This window comes from Molossus molossus, unplaced genomic scaffold (genome assembly GCF_014108415.1).
Source record: "Molossus molossus isolate mMolMol1 unplaced genomic scaffold, mMolMol1.p scaffold_m16_p_10, whole genome shotgun sequence".
In the NCBI taxonomy this organism is placed as follows: domain Eukaryota; kingdom Metazoa; phylum Chordata; class Mammalia; order Chiroptera; family Molossidae; genus Molossus; species Molossus molossus.
In genome coordinates, this window is record NW_023425345.1 from 1,682,479 (window position 1) to 1,698,175 (window position 15,697).

Genomic DNA, 15,697 nt, shown 5'->3' on the forward strand with positions numbered 1-15,697 from the left:
CTGAAAATAATGTTCAAGTAACTTACTGGAAGGCAGAAAAAAGAAACAGCCAAATAAGGGGGTGGGGGTCGGGGCTTAAGCCCTAATATACCACTAGGTACATTAAATGTAAAGGGTCTAAATACATGTCAATTGAAAGAAATTGGCAAAGTGGATGAAAAAAAAAACACCTAACTATATGCTGTCTCCAAGAAACTTGCTTCAAATATAACAGTATAGGTAGGTTGAAAGAAAAAGGATGGAAAAATGGTAAATATGAAAACATCGATTTTTAAAAAGTAGCAAAAAGGTATCTGTAATTGATATCAGATATATTAGACTTCAGAGCAAAGGAATTTACCAGGAACAGAGAAGGACATTACATAATGAAAAGAGGCTCAATTCACCAAGAAGACATAATCCTAAATAGTATTTACCAAACAACATAGCTACCAACTATGATGCAAAACCTACTAGAATGGAAAGAGCAGAAAATCCACACTTGGAGACTCCAACCCTCTTAACAGCTGGTAGAATAACTAAATAGAAAATCAACAAGGATGTAGACTTTAACACCATCAACCAACAGGATCCAAACAGAATACACATTCTTTTCAAATGACTGTGGAACATATGTCAAGATAGATCATATCCTGGGCCATAAAACAAATCTCAACAAATGTACAAGAACTGAAATCATAGTGTGTTCTTTGGTCACAGTGGAATCATTGGGGTAAAGATGGAAAGCTGCTCCCTCTGGAGATCAGAGACAGATGTTTTCACCACCTCTGTTTAACAGTGCACTACTGGAGGTTCTAGCCAGGACCATTAAGATAAAAGAAAAAGCATCCAGATTGGAAAGAAGTAAAAGTATCTCGATTTATAGATGACATGGTCTTGTATACAGAAAATGCTAAGAAATCCTCTAAGAGATTACTAGAACCAATAACTGCAAGGTTGCAGGATACAAAATCAATGGATATAATTGCAATGAACAATCTAAAAATCAAATTAAAACAATTCCACTTGGCATAGTGTCAAAAAGAAAATACTTGTAAGTGATTTTAGCAAAATAAGTGTAAAATTTACCTTCTGAAAACTGCAGAACATTGTTAAAAGAAACTAAAGGGACCCTGAGTAACCAAAAGTCTTGAAGAGAGTTGAAGAACTCGCAATTTCTGATTTGAAACCTTAACCACAAAGCTGCAGTAATCAAGACAGTGTAGTATTAGAATAAGGACAGAAATGTAGATCAGCTCTGGCCACATGGCTCAGTTGGTTAGAGCGTCATCCTGATGAACCAAAGTTTTGGGTCTGATCCCCGATCAGGGCACATACAGGAATCAACCAATGAATGCATGGTTAGGTGGAACAACATTGATGTTTCTCTCCCTTCCACTCTCTAAAAAATCAATTTAAAAATTAAAATTATATATATCTCCATGGGATAGAATGGAGAGTCCAGAAATAAAGCCTCATCTATCTGGTCATTTAATTTTCAACAAGAGTGCCAAGACAATTCAGTGCAGGGAAGAATCGTCTTTTCACTAAGTGTTCAAGGACAACTGGATATCCACAAAGAATAATTCTTCATCAAAATTAAAAGCTGCTTTAAAGGACACCTTTAACAAAGTGAAAAGATAACCTACAGAACAGAAGAAAATATTTGCAAATCATATACTGATATAAGAGAATTGTATCCAGAAGAGAGAAAACTCTTACAAATTCAAAAATAAAAAGAACCTAACTTTTAAATGGTCAAAGGATTTGAAGAGACATTTCTCCAGCCCTGGCCGGTTTGGCTCAGCAGTTAGAGCGACGGCCTGCGGTCCAAAGAGACCCAGGTTCAGTTCCCGCTAAGGGCATGTACCTCGGGCACGTACCTTGGTTGCAGTTTGTCCCCAGCCCTGGTTGGGTCGTGTGGGTGGCAGCCACTCGATGTGTCCCTTTCACATCGATCTTTCTCTCTCTCCCTCCCACTCTATCTAAACAAAAAATGTCCTCGCGTAAGGATAAAAAAAAAAGACATTTCTCCAAAAAAAGGAAAGAGACAGAGACACACAAGCTCGAAGGGAGAATGCCATGTGATGGTGAGACAGATGTCGTTTTGCATCTATCAGCCAAGGAACGCCAAGGATTGCTGACCAACACCAGAGGCTGGGAGAGGCACATAACAGATTCCCTCTCGGGGCTCCTGGAAGGAACCAACAACACGTTGTTTCAGAGATCTGGACTCCAGAGTTGATTGAACCCAAAAACTTGGCACATTGAGAGGATGCTCTGATCAACTCAGCTACTCAACCAGGGCAGGCAGTTCCATTTTTAATTTCTGAAGTAACTCCATACTGTTTTCCACAGTGACTGCACCTATCTGCGTTCCCACCAACAGTGCACAAAGGTTCCCTTTTCTCCACATCCTCACCAGCAGTTGTTTGTTGATTTATTGATGATAGCCATTCTGACAGATGTGAGGTAATACCTCATTATAGTTTTAATTTGTATTTCTCTGATGATTAGTGACATTGAACATCTTTTCATATGTCTGTTGGCCATCTTTATGTCTATTCAGGACCTTTGCCCATTTTTTAATTGGGTTGTTTGTCTTCCTGGTGTTGAGTTGTATAAGATCTTTATATAGTTTGGGAATTAACCCTTTAGCAGCTGTATCACTGGCAAATATGGTCTCCCATACAGTGGGTTTCCTTTTCATTTTGTTGATTTCTTTCCCTGTGCAAACACTTTTAGTTTGATGTTGTCCCATTTGTTTATTTTTTCTTTTGTTTTCCTTGCCTGACCATATATATCGGCAAAAACACTGCTATGAGAGATTTCTAAGATTTACTGCCCGTGTTTTCTTGTATAATTTTTATGGTTTTGTGACTTACATTTAAGTCTTTTATCCATTTTGAGTTTATTCTTGTGTATGGTGTAAGTTGGTGGTCTAGTTTCATTTATTTGCATGTACCTGTCCAATTATTCCAACACCATTTATTGAAGACACTGTATTTACTGCATTGTATACTCTTGCCTCCTTTGTCAAATATTAATTGACCATAGAGATATGGGTTGATTTCTGGGCGCGCTCTTCTGTTCCATTGATGTATACAGATATGCCTGATGTATACAGATATGCCTGTTCTCATGCTGGTGCCAGGTGGTTTTTTTGTTTTTGTGTTTGTATTTTTTCCTTTATTGATTTAGAGAGAGGGAGAGGGAGAGAGAAAGAAACATTGATAAGAGAACATCGATTGGCTGCCTCCTGCATGCCTCCTACTCAGGATCAGGCCCACAACCTGGGCATGTGCCCTGGCTGGGAATCGAACCGGCGACCTCTTGGTACATGGGTCGATGCTCAACCACTGACCCACACCAACCAGACTAGATTGTTTTTTTATCCTCACCCGAGGACATTTTTTGATATTTTGTTCAGATAGAGTGGGAGGGAGGGAGAAACATCGACATGAAAGGGACACATCGAGTGGCTGCCACCCGCACGACCCAACCAGGGCGGGGACAAACTGCAATCGAGGTACATGCCCTTAGCGGAACTGAACCCGGGTCTCTCTGGACCGCAGGTCCACACTCTAACTGCTGAGCCAAACCGGCCAGGGCCAGACTAGATTGTTTTGATTATAGTGGTCTCGTAGTACAGTTTGATATCCAGTACTGTGATACCGCCAACTTCATTCTTTCTCAAGATTGCTGAAGCGAATAGGGGTCTTTTTAGTTCCATGTCAATTTTTGGAACATTTGTTCTAGTTCTGTAAAACATGCCATTGTCATTTTAATAGGAATTGCATTAAATCTAGAGATTGGTTTTAGTAAAAAAAAAAAAAAAGAAAAAATGAAAAGAGACACAAATGGCCAATGAGAATATGCAAAGATGTTCAATATCATTAGTCATCAGGGAAATGCAAGAGAGACCACTTCACACCCACTAGGATGGCTATAATTAAAAAGACGGTTGTCCGGCCGGTGTGGCTCTCAGTGGTTGAGTGTTGACCCATGCACCAAGAGGTCCCCGGTTTGATTTGCGGTCAGGGCACATGCCCAGGTTGTGGGCCCGATCCCCAGTGGGGGCATGCAGGAGGCAGCCAATCGATGTTCTTTCTCATTGATGTTTCTCTCCTCTCTCCCTCTCCTTTCCTCTCTCTAAAGCCAATAAAGGAAAAAAGAAGAGAAAAGACAGTTGCCCAAAAGTAACACATATTGGTGAGGATGTGGAGAAATTTGAACCCTCATGCATTGCTGGTGGGATTTTAAAATTGTGCAGCCACTTTGGAAAACAGTTTGGCAGTTTCTCAAAAAATTAAACATAGGATGTATCATGTGACCCAGAAATTTCACTCCTAGATCTATACCCAAGAGAAATTAAAACATGCCTTTACAAAACTTGTACACAAACGATCATAGCAACATTATTCATCGTAGCCAAAAGGACAGACAACCCCGGTGTCCACTGACAGATGAATGGACAAATACAACGTGGTCTGTACATGTGTGGATGTTAAGAATGTCCAAATCTATAGAAAATGTTATGAGTTTATTAGCGGTTATTTGAGCCAAACTGCGGATATGCCCAGAAGCAAGCTCTCAACAGACTGAGAAAATTCTCCAGACAATGACAGTGTGGCGGTTCCCTTCATGCATTTGGAGTCAAAGGAGGAGACCCAGGAGAGATTACATGAAGTCCACTCACGTTGATTAGGGAGGGGAAGAGAGCAAAGCAGGAAAGCCCTAGGACTGAATGAAAAGGAAAAGGAAAAAACGTTTACAATATATAGGGATGAACTGGTAATAAGATCATGTGCTCCCTTGAGGGGCCTGGAAAAGAGGATTACTCTCATTTCAAAGGCCTGTCAACCTAGATGCACAAGAACGACAGACAGGGCTAGCTTAAGGCAAATATAAACCTTTTACTAAGGAAGCTAGGCCTGGGGCATACCTGCCATGACCTGCCCACTTAGGAATTTATGATCAGATCACCCTCTGGAGTTACTTTCGGTCACTGAGCTTGTCAGATTTACTTCATAGCCCCTTTTTCATTCACACATGCAACGGAATATTATTCAGCCTTGAAGAAAATTATGATACATGCTACAGCGTGGATGAACCTTGAAAACATACTAAATAAGTCAGACACAAAAGGACAAGGACGGTATGATTCCATTTAGACTAGGTCCCTAATATAGCCAAATTCACACAAAGTAGAATGGTGGTTACAAGAGGCTGGGGGAGGGCAAAACAGTTTCAGTTTGGGACAATGAAAAAATTCTGGAGATGGACGATGAGGACATTGTCACAAAAATGTGAATGTACTTAATGCCACTGAACTGTACACTTAAAAATAGTTAAAATGGCCCTGGCTGGTGTGGCTCAGGTGGTTGAGCATCATACCATGCACTGAGAGGTCGCAGGTTCAATTCCTGGTCAGGGCACATGCCAGAATTGTAGGCTTGGTCCCCAGTAGAGGGTGTGCAGGAGGCAGCCAATCAATGTTTCTATCTCTCTTCCTCTCCCTTCCTCTCTAAAATCAATAAAAACAACCTTGCCAGTGTAGCTCAGTGGATTGAGCATCGTCCCATAGACTGAGAGGTCCTGGTTCGATTGTCAGTCAGGCAGGGCACACACCAGAGTTGTGGGCTTGATGCCCGGTAGGGGGCGTGCAGGAGGCGGCCGATCGATGTTTCTCTCTCTGAAAAGTCAATGAAATATATTTTTTAAAAAATAGTTAAAATGGTAAATTTATGTACATTTTTTACCATAGTTAAACAAACAAACAAACAAAATGAGTACTGATACAAGCTACAACATGAATGAACACACACTGTGTGATTCCATATATAGGAAACGTTCAGAACAGGTGAGTCCACAGACAGAAAGCTAGACAAGTGGCTACGAGGGCTGGAAGAATAGGGATGGAGAGGGATTGCTAGTAAGTATGGGGTTTCTTTTTAGGACACCTGGAAATGCCCCAGAATTAGTGGTAATGGTGACACAACCTTGTAAATCTACTCAACTTTAAAACAGTTCATTTGATATGTGATTTACATCTCAATAAAGCTGTCATAAAGTGACAAGACAACAAAAATAATTTATTTTCTCACTTTCCTGCCATTTGGGCAGGGCTCAGCAGAGACAGCTGATCTCTAGTCCACACGGTGTGAGGCGCGCAGCCCCTCATTTCATCAGTTCACCTGGTGGTGTGGTGCGACAGACCACTAGAGAATTAAAGTCCAAATAAGAGCCATTTATTAACCGGCTGGTGTCTGATTCCAAACACCCCTGTGACAGAGTCTTCGGAATCAGCCCCGGTATGCTCTATTACATGCCTTTTATACCTTACAGCAAATAGGGACTTCTTGCTATAATGCCCAGGGCTACAACAGTGCTGTACAGAATTAGTTTGCCTTGAGGATAACAGGAACACCCAAGTATTTCAAGGTCCATTGGGTCACACCTAGCCCCGAGCTGTACAAACACAACGCAAGCCTAATTCTTGAGATTGTGAGGGAGGTTGAGTCTCTGACTCAAGACCTCCAGGCTCCATGGACTCTGTTAGACAGGTAGCCGGCTCCCAACAATTTCTTGGTTCAGGGAATATTCCAATTTACTGAGGTTATTTTGACTAAACAGGTTCAGCTAGAGGGCATACAGTGACTTTCCCAATCATCAATTATGGAGCAGCACAGTAATTAACCAATCATCAATTATGGGGTTATAAACATGCCAGCACAAGTATATGACTTCTGTCACATTCTGTTGTCAAAGCAAGTCCCAAGATTGGCCATATTCAGGAGGGCACGTAGACTGCACCTCTGTGGAAGGAGTGCGTGCATGTCCACAGATGGCAGGGATCGTTGGTGGCCATCTGTGCAAAAAACCTCCCACGGAGACCATTCCGAGCTGATGTTATAGCACCTTCGCTTCCAGCAATGAGAAGAACTAAGTAGTGTGGGAAACCCTCCCCTTATAAAACACCTAGAAACTCTTCGCCTAACAAGCAACCTTCCTTTCACAGCTGTGCTCCCATGAAAATAAGAATGTCTCCAAGTACAAAAATGAGGACTCTTAACACTGGAATGTTAGGTTAGCAGTGAAGCTAGAGCTGCCCTAAAGGTGTTTGTTCTAATGAGTTTATTTGAGCCAAACTGATGGCTTGCCAGGAAACACAATCTCAAATGTTCCCTAAAGGCATTTGTTACTGGATTTCAAAGACTGAAGAGGGAGTGGTGTCCAGGCTATCAGCCTACACAGGTGGAGTACTGGAACTCTTAGCCATGCATCAAATTCCCTCAGTGGTGTCTCCTTGGATCCCCTACCCAGTGAACGACTTGTGCCTGAAACCTTGTCCCAACATCTGCTTGCTGGTGGGAGAACCACTTTAAAACAGTTGGTACCAAAGGGAGCCTAGGAGATCCTCAGAATTCCATTCTGGATTAGGAAGACTTGCCAGCCAGATGGCAACAAAGACCAGTGGCTGATGGTGACTGGGGAGGTGTGGTGGGTCAGGATGCCTGCAATTATTTGACATTCTCCCTTTAAGAGGTGGGTTTGTGCCCTGGCTGGTTTGGCTCAGCGGTTAGAGCGTTGGCCTGCGGTCCAGAGAGACCAGGGTTCGGCCCCCGCTAAGGGCATGTACCTCGGTTGCAGTTTGTCCCCGGCCCTGGTTGGGTCGTGTGGGTGGCAGCCACTCAATATGTCCCTTTCACGAAGATGTTTCTCCCTCTTCCTCTCTCTCCCTCCCACTCTATCTGAATAAAAAATGAAAAAAAATGTCCTCAGGTGAGTTTGGGCCCTGTTACTGCTTCAGCCAGACATGACTCAGCCAGCTTCTGAGCCCAGACATCGAAAGACTGGCAGGTTCCCCACTTCCTGTCTCTGTGGGGGCCTTGAGCCACCACATAAGAGGACTGACTACTGAGATCACCTACTGGGAAAGCATGGGTAGGTGCTCTAGTTCACGGTCCCACATGAGCCCAGCCTGCCAGCCATCCTGCTAAGGTACCAGCCATGTGAGTGAAGCTGACCAGCCCATATACTAGTTGAATACGGAGTGACCTCGGCAATACTTCGTGGAGTAAAGGAATCATCTAGCTGAGCCCTGCCCAAATTCCTAACTCACAAAATTGCGGGATATAATAAAATGGCTATCATTCTAAGCAGTTCGGTTCTGGAGCAACAGTTGGCTGGAAGGTGTGATGGTAACACTTGTGCTGAGTCATTACATTGCTAAGACTCGTCTCTCTGCACTTGGATGGGCACAGGTGGAACACTAAATGACAACACCATCCTTCTAGTTGCAAGGACACCGAAACTAGCAGTCGTCCTGGATTTCCCTTTTTCTCTCACATTGCATATCCAGTCTGTCAGCAAATCCTATCGGAATTCTTCAAAACATACCCAGAATCTGACCGCCTCTCATCACCTCCACTGCCACTTCGCTAGTGACCAAGCCACCATCTTTCCTCTGGGTTATTGCAATGGTGACCTACATGATCCTGCTGCTGCCCTTGCCCTCCAAGTCTAATTGCAATGGAACAGCCAAACAACTATTTACACCTCACTCCTTTCTGCTCAAAATCCCACAGTGGCCCCATTACACACAGACAGAGTAACAAAGTGCTCCTGGTGGTCTACCGGACCCTACAGGGTGCACCAGGCTCTGGCCCCTCAGGTTCTTCCTCAGGCTCCCGTGCTGCAGCCACAGTCTCCTTGCTGTTTCTCTACCACACCAGGCAGGCTCCAGCCTCTCAGCCTTTGCTCCCCCTGCTCCCCCGAATACTCTTCTCCCCAGACATTGAATGTCTTGCTCCCTCACCTCCTTCAAATATTTGTTCAAATGTCTCTTCAATGAAGCCTTCACCTTCTTCAAAACGGCAACACCTCCCCTCACCACACTCCCCCTCCTCCTTCATTTTTCTCTTCAGCACTTTGCATTGATGCATATGTTTTGTATTTTGCATATGTGTATTTATTGTTTCTTTCCCTCATTACACTATAAACTCCAGGAAGGCTGGATTTTATTTCACGTCTGTGTCTCTACGCGTAGGATAGTGCCTAGAACATTCACTGGCTTTGTGCAATGGATGAAGGCAGGAGCGAGTGAAGGAATGAACGGGAGGTTGAGTTCGCGCCGGTGAACGGCCCCCTCTACGCCTTCATTTACCCCCACATTATGCGCTGACTTTATTGTGAGTAAACGAGGGTTGGGCACTGGAGTGATCCGGGCCTGCAAACAGGCCTGGAATGGAGAGGGCGGGAATCCCACGTGGTGCTGTTGCCATGGAAACGCGCGGCTCCCAGCTTCTACTACAACTCCCAGCGGCCCGCGCGGCTTCCGGTCGGCAAGATGGTGGCGCGCCGGAGGAAGCGTGCGGCAAGGAACGCCGAGGAGGTTCCGAGCCCGCCGGGCTACTCAGGTGAGGGGCTGCGGGGCAGGTGAGGGGCCGCGGGGCAGGGGAAGCGCGGCGGGGCAGGTGGGGGACTCGGGGCCGGGTACGGCCAGGCTTCGCCCGGCGGCGGCTCGGGGGTCGGCGGGGGCATCGGCAGGTCGTGAGGCCCCGGGTCCCCCCCGGACCCACGCGGCGCCTTGCTGTCGTCCAGCGAGACTCCCGGGACGAGCCCACTTTGGCCAGCACTTCCCTTGGGTGAACCGCCTCGGCCCCGGTGCCCCTCGGGCGTGTCCTCCTACAGCTGCCCCCGCGCGCAGCCCCTCGTCCGCCGCCACCAGCGCGCCGCTGGGCAGCGCTGCGCCCTTCTACCTGCTGCTCCTGGTCTGCGCTGCCCCAGCCGCCGGCTTGTTCTTCCGAGTCAGGTTTAAACAGGTGCTGCCTCGCAGCCCGCCTCCGCCGCCCATGCCCTCCGAACGCCCCAGGGCCTAAGGTTCGCGCCCACAGCACCACCGACCTGGTTTCCGCTGACCGCGGGGCCCCACGTGTTCCGGCCGCTGCTGGCCTTACGCCCCGGCCGGCTGCGCCCCTCACCCCGCGGCGCTTGCACTTACTGTGGCCTCGTCTCAGTTCGCCCCACGGCTGTGCCGGACCTTCCTCAAAGAGCCCAGGATGGTGTCCAGAGGCCCCTGCCGCTCACCCCCCGCACTGCCTCGCCCCGTTCCTTTCGTGCTTCAACAGTCTCGTTTCATGCTTATGTGTTGGCTGTCTTCCCCTCTACCGTGCGAGCGTCCTGAGTGCAGGGCTGCAGCTGTATCCCCACTGTACCCCGAAGAAGGTGGGGAGAGCAGCAAAACAGCCTCTCATTTTATGAGGATTAAAAAGTGTGGGGATGTGAGCGAGTAGACAGATAATCATACAAATACAGACTGAAGACCCTAAGAGAAGTGATGAAGGCACAGAACAGGGGTCTCTCACCTGGCATGTAAGGCTCCCCTGGGGAAGCGAAGTGGAACCTTGAAGAACGAACGGGGGGAGAGAAGAGGGTTGGTCTCCCAGGTAAAGGGAACGGCGTGTGGAGGCCCTGGCTTGTTGGAGGACCAGAGAGAAGACAGAGTGGTGTGCCAGGATAGGGGGAGGATGGTGCACAGAGGTGGTCAGGGTCAGCCGGGCCTCCAGTCACAGTAAGGATTTGGGTGTTTGCCCCATGAGCAGCAGCAGCAAACGTTCCTCTTGTTTAACGCCCCACCTATAATAATTGCCTGGTTACCTTCCGTTTCCTCCACCAGCTGAGGGACCCCCCCCTGGGCAGATTCTTGGCTCATTTACTCTCTAGACTGCATAGCACCTGCACAGGCCTTTCCCAAAGGAGGGGCTCAGTGAAGGGTGGGTGGGTGGGTGGTAGACAGATGGGACTAGAAAGGGGCAGCCTGAACCTGACTTGCGTGCCATCCCATTTTTCTTCCAGCCATTCCAATCAAGTTCTCTGAAAAGCAGCAGGCTTCCCATTACCTGTATGTGCGAGAGCACAGAGTTCGAGAAGGCACCAAGTCTTCCTGGCCTCAGAAGAGGACCCTTTTTGTCCTCAATGTGCCCCCATACTGCACAGAGGTGAGCTGGTACCTGGGAGGGAACCGTAGGTTCAGGTGGGGCTCTAAGAGCTGGGCTTTCATTGGCCCCACTAGGTCCTTGGTGGTGAGGTGGAGACAGCTCACTGAAGCCCCAAGGGAAGATATGTAGAGGGCAGCCTCTCTCATGGTAGGAAATTTGCTTTTTAGAGATATGTTTTTTAAAGTGTAACTCTAAGGAGCCCAAAGCTTTTTATTACCTGGACTTGGTTCAATTGCATGTTGTTTTCCCCTGGTTATAAAAGTGGTGCATGTCCATAGTAAAAGATAGCAAAACTGTAAGAAAATAAAATTACTTCTAAATGTAGCCAGACATGTCAACTGTTTTTCCACAAAGCTATTAAACTTAGTATAATGTAATTTTACAGAAGGGAAATAAATTTTATTTTTTGTTTTTTGTTTTAAATCTTTACCTGAGGATATTTTTCTATTTATCTTCAGGTAGAAAGGAAGGGAGAGAGAGAGAAACATCGATATGAGAGAGACACAATGACTGGTTGCCCCTGCACAACCTGACCAGGGCCGGGACGAACTGCAACTGAGGTATATGCCCTTGACTGGAATCAAACCCATGACTCATTGGTCCACAAGCTGACACTCTTAATTGCTGAGCCAAACCGGCCAGGGCTCTCTCTCTCATCAATGTTTTTATCTCTCTCACTCTTTCTAAAAGTCAATAAAGAGGAAAAAAAAAAAAAAGGCTGATTCGGGTAGTAAAAATTAATTTGGTTGTTGAATAAAAAATCAGAATCTTGAGAATAACACCAAAAATGTCCCCACAGCCCTGGCCGGTTTGGCTCAGCAGTTTGAGTGTCAGCCTGTAGACCAAGGAGTCGTGGGTTTGATTCCAGTCAAGGGCACGTACCTCAGTTGCAATTTGTCCCTGGCCCTGGTTGGGGTCATGCAGGAGGCAGCCATTCTATGTGTCCCTTTCACATTGATGTTTCTCTCCCTCTCCCTCTCCCCCTCCCCCCGGGTGAGGACTAAAAAAAAATGCCCCTACCTATTCTTGTAATATATATATATTATTTTTTAAGATTTTTGTTAATCCTCACTCGAGGATATTTTTCCATTGATTTTTAGATAGAGTGGAAGGGGGAGAGAGACACATCGATTGGTTGCCTCTTGCATGCGCCTTGACCAGGGCTGGGGATCAAACCTGCAGTCCTTTGGTCCATGGGCTGATGCTCTAACTGCTGAGTCAAACCAGCCAGGGCTTTAAGAGTCTTTTTAATTGATTTTTTAGAGAGAGAGAAAGAGAGAAACATTGATATGAGAGTGAAACATCAAAAGGCTGCCTCCTGCACGCCCCCTACAGGGGGTTGAGCTTACAACCTGGGCTTGTGCCCTGACCGGGAATTGAACTGGCAACCTTTTGGTTCACGGGATGACGCCCATCCTAATCCCATTTTTGGTATCATTTACCCAGAGAAATTGATAGGAAAGACTGATCTTTCAGCAAGATGCCCTTTCAAGGTGAGAAATCCTTTTCACTTTGATAAGAAAACCAAACACATCCTGAGCATAGGCTTCCCACAGGGTCCTGTCACAAAGCCAAAAAGCTTATCCCTGAATTCCATCTCACACTCCATCTCCTCCCAAGTGCCGGTGGAGGTGTGGGTTTTCTACCTTAGTTTTTCTTTGTTTTTAACATGAAATTAACAGAGTGGTTGTCTCAGGCCCTGGGAGGGTAGGATTTTGACTTCCATGATGAGGAAGACGGGGTTTGCCCAGGCCCTCCCCATGTGCCCGTGGCTTGGGCCCACAGGAGGGATCCCAGACCCAGGGGTGGAGGGAGGCTTCTAGAGGGCCCTGCAGCCACTCACACAGTTTCCTGGGCCTGGCAGGAATGCCTGTCCCGCCTCCTCTCCCCCTGTGGCCCCGTCCAGTCAGTGGAATTACAGGGGAAGCCTGAGCTCACTGAGAGCTCAAAGGAGCCCAAGTCGAAGTTTTTTCATCCCAAGCCTGTTCCGGTAAGTCTCCAAGTGCTGGGGTCTGCTGCAATGGGGGCGCGGGTGGGCCAGGGCAGTGTCCCCAGCCTGGGGAAGGTGGTGTTGGGTGGCAGTGGGACTTCAGAGCATTCCCTGTGCCCTAGGCCAGCCCTCTGTGTGTGGTCCAGGAGCGCTGGCTGCCGAACAGCCTCCACTCCTTCCCCCAGACTTGCCTCATCCTTTAGCTTCCTGCTGGCTCTTCCCATTGTCCTGGGTGAAAGCTAGAGACCATGTCTGCTCCCTGCCCTGGGGGCCTCCCTGAGCTCCTGGCTGCAGTCAGTTTTTCTTCAGGCTGTGGCCCCATTGTCACTGCCCTGTGTCCCTGGAGCCCCCACCTCCTCCCAGCATAGTGGAATTGAACTGGTGTGTACTCTGCGTGTCCATCCATTCCTGGCCTAGGGTGAGCATGCTTTTCCGTGAGTTCCTCCTGTAACTGGAAAAAAGGCCCCTGGTTGGGTAACTAGGAGCACATCTTTGGATTACAGACAACCTCCTGGTTCTCATCACGGTCGGGGACAGCCCAGCACGTCTCCCTGGCCTAGTGACAAGTGAGGCCGAGGCAGGTGGAACCCTGTGCCAGCTGGAAGGGTTGGAAGGCTCCCAGCACTGTGACATCTCTCTCCCTTCAGGGGTTCCAGGTAGCCTACGTGGTGTTCCAGAAGCCGAATGGGGTGTCAGCCGCCTTAGCCCTGAAGGGCCCTTTGCTGGTCTCAACAGAGAGTCATCCCGTGAAGAGTGGCATTCACAGTCAGCACTGCGGGAGGGTTGGGTGCCTCCTTCCTGGGCCCTGGGTTGGTGGGGGAATCTGGGGGCAGCGCCTGCCATGTTCACTTACCCTGAGAGCAGCATGTAGGAGACCTGAGCCTGGCGCTCGGGGTGGGCAAAGGTGAGGGCCCAGCTTGCCATTGCTAGGACCTTCCTTATAGCCTAAACCTTGGGCCAGTCTCCATGCCTGTGGCCCAGCAGATCCTGGGGTGGGGCCCTGAGTGTCGGCCTGAGGAAGCCCGTTTCCCTCACTCCCTTCTCGCTCAGAGTGGATCAGTGACTATGCGGACTCCGTGCAGGACCCAGAGGCCCTGAGGGTTGAAGTGGACACGTTCATGGAGGCGTATGACAAGAAGATAGCCGAGGTAGGGTTTCCATAGAGTCGCTGTGGTGAAGGTGGTACCACAGGTGTCGCGTGGCTCCCGAGGGGCGGGAACTGACAGCCTGACCTGGGCACCATGCAGAGTGCAGACTCCCTTTTTCCCTGGAGTCCTGGGTCACCTGATCGGCGACGTCTAGTCTCTGAGTCTGTAGAGGACAACTGTCCGAGGTCGCAGGAGGAGGCAGCAACTGCATGTCTGTTCACACCCTCCAGTTGAGGCACCAACACTGCTGGGGGTGGAGGGAGCAGCAGGTGCCATTGGGTGCCCAGTTTCTGGGTGTGTGGGGCAGGGGAAGCATCAAGTGGAGGGAGGGTGAGTGAGAGATGCTCTTGAGGCTACAGGGTGGGTCCCTAGCACCATCACAGGGTCATGTTCCTTGTAGGAGGAAGCTAAGGCCAAGGAGGAGGAAGGGGTCCCAGATGATGAGGGCTGGGTGAAGGTGACCCGTCGTGGCCGGCGGCCTGTGCTCCCACGGACGGAGGCAGCCAGCCTGCGGGTGCTGGAGAGGGAGAAGAGGAAGCGTGCCCGCAAGGAGCTGCTCAACTTCTACGCCTGGCAGCACCGCGAGACCAAGATGGAGCGTAAGAGCGTGCCCCCAGCCCGCCCGCCGGCCCCTAGCCCTGTGGACAGCACAGAGCCCCAGAAGCAGGCACTGGACCTGGGATCTGGGCCAGGGTGTCCTTAGGCCCAGACTTCCCAACAGGCGTTGGGGTTGGGGGTCCTAGCCCTGCAGCACCTGTGTGTTGTTCCCCAGAGATTGCTGTGGGGGGTCCTGGGTTATTTAGGGCAGTACAGGTGCCTGGGATGTAGGGCCCACAGCCAGACCCCTGAGCAGTTAGTGCCGGAGCCAGACTGCAGAGGTGGGTGCGTGCGTGCTTATGTGCACGTGTGCTGTTTTGCCTGTCAGCCTCCGCCCTCTGACTGGGCCCGAGTCCGGTTGTTTCTTTGCAGCATCTAGACAAGAGGCGGGAGGCAGTGTGGAGCTCCCCAGCTGCGAGTGGGAATGGTGGGGAAGGGCCTAGTGGACTGTCTAGTGGGGGCCAGTGGGGCACAGCCCCCACAGGGCACATTGTCTGACCCTGCTGCCCCCCCCCCCCCTCGTGGCCCAGATCTAGCACAGCTGCGCAAGAAATTCGAGGAGGACAAGCAGAGGATTGAACTGATGCGGGCCCAGCGCAAATTCCGTCCCTACTGAGCCGGCACAGACTCTGGGTGGTGGAGGCTGGCCAGTGAGGACATGGAGGCATGGATGCTCACCAGACTGCCCAGGCCAAGGGCCTGCCACATAAAACAGCACCAGAAACCTGAGCCCACGCACAGTGGGGTGAAGGACAGGTCACCCCTCGATGCTCGTGCTCCAGCAGTCCCCATCCCAGCGCTGGTGAGGCCTGCCCATGAGGACTTGGCCCTCACGAAGCCACCAGCCCAGGAAGTGGTGGTTCCTTCCTGCTCCTGGTCTCTTCCCAGCCTGTCACTGGATCCCCCTTGGAAAGTCAAGTGTCTGCTGCATTGTCCCCTTTCCTCATTGGAAAAGCCCAGAAGCAGTGCGAGGATACAGA

At 49.1% G+C, this 15,697-nt stretch overlaps 1 protein-coding gene across 1 annotated transcript; it reads left to right on the forward strand.

The window, feature by feature from the left end:
* The first annotated feature begins 9,321 nt into the window (after positions 1-9,321).
* RRP7A (ribosomal RNA processing 7 homolog A) lies at positions 9,322-15,694 on the forward strand. The gene is made up of 7 exons (XM_036251997.1): positions 9,322-9,401; positions 10,840-10,982; positions 12,847-12,972; positions 13,620-13,737; positions 14,023-14,120; positions 14,521-14,719; positions 15,248-15,694. The coding sequence occupies exons 1-7, from the start codon at positions 9,332-9,334 to the stop codon at positions 15,331-15,333; spliced, it is 840 nt and encodes a 279-aa protein (XP_036107890.1). The 5' UTR covers positions 9,322-9,331; the 3' UTR covers positions 15,334-15,694.
* The last annotated feature ends 3 nt before the right edge of the window (positions 15,695-15,697 follow it).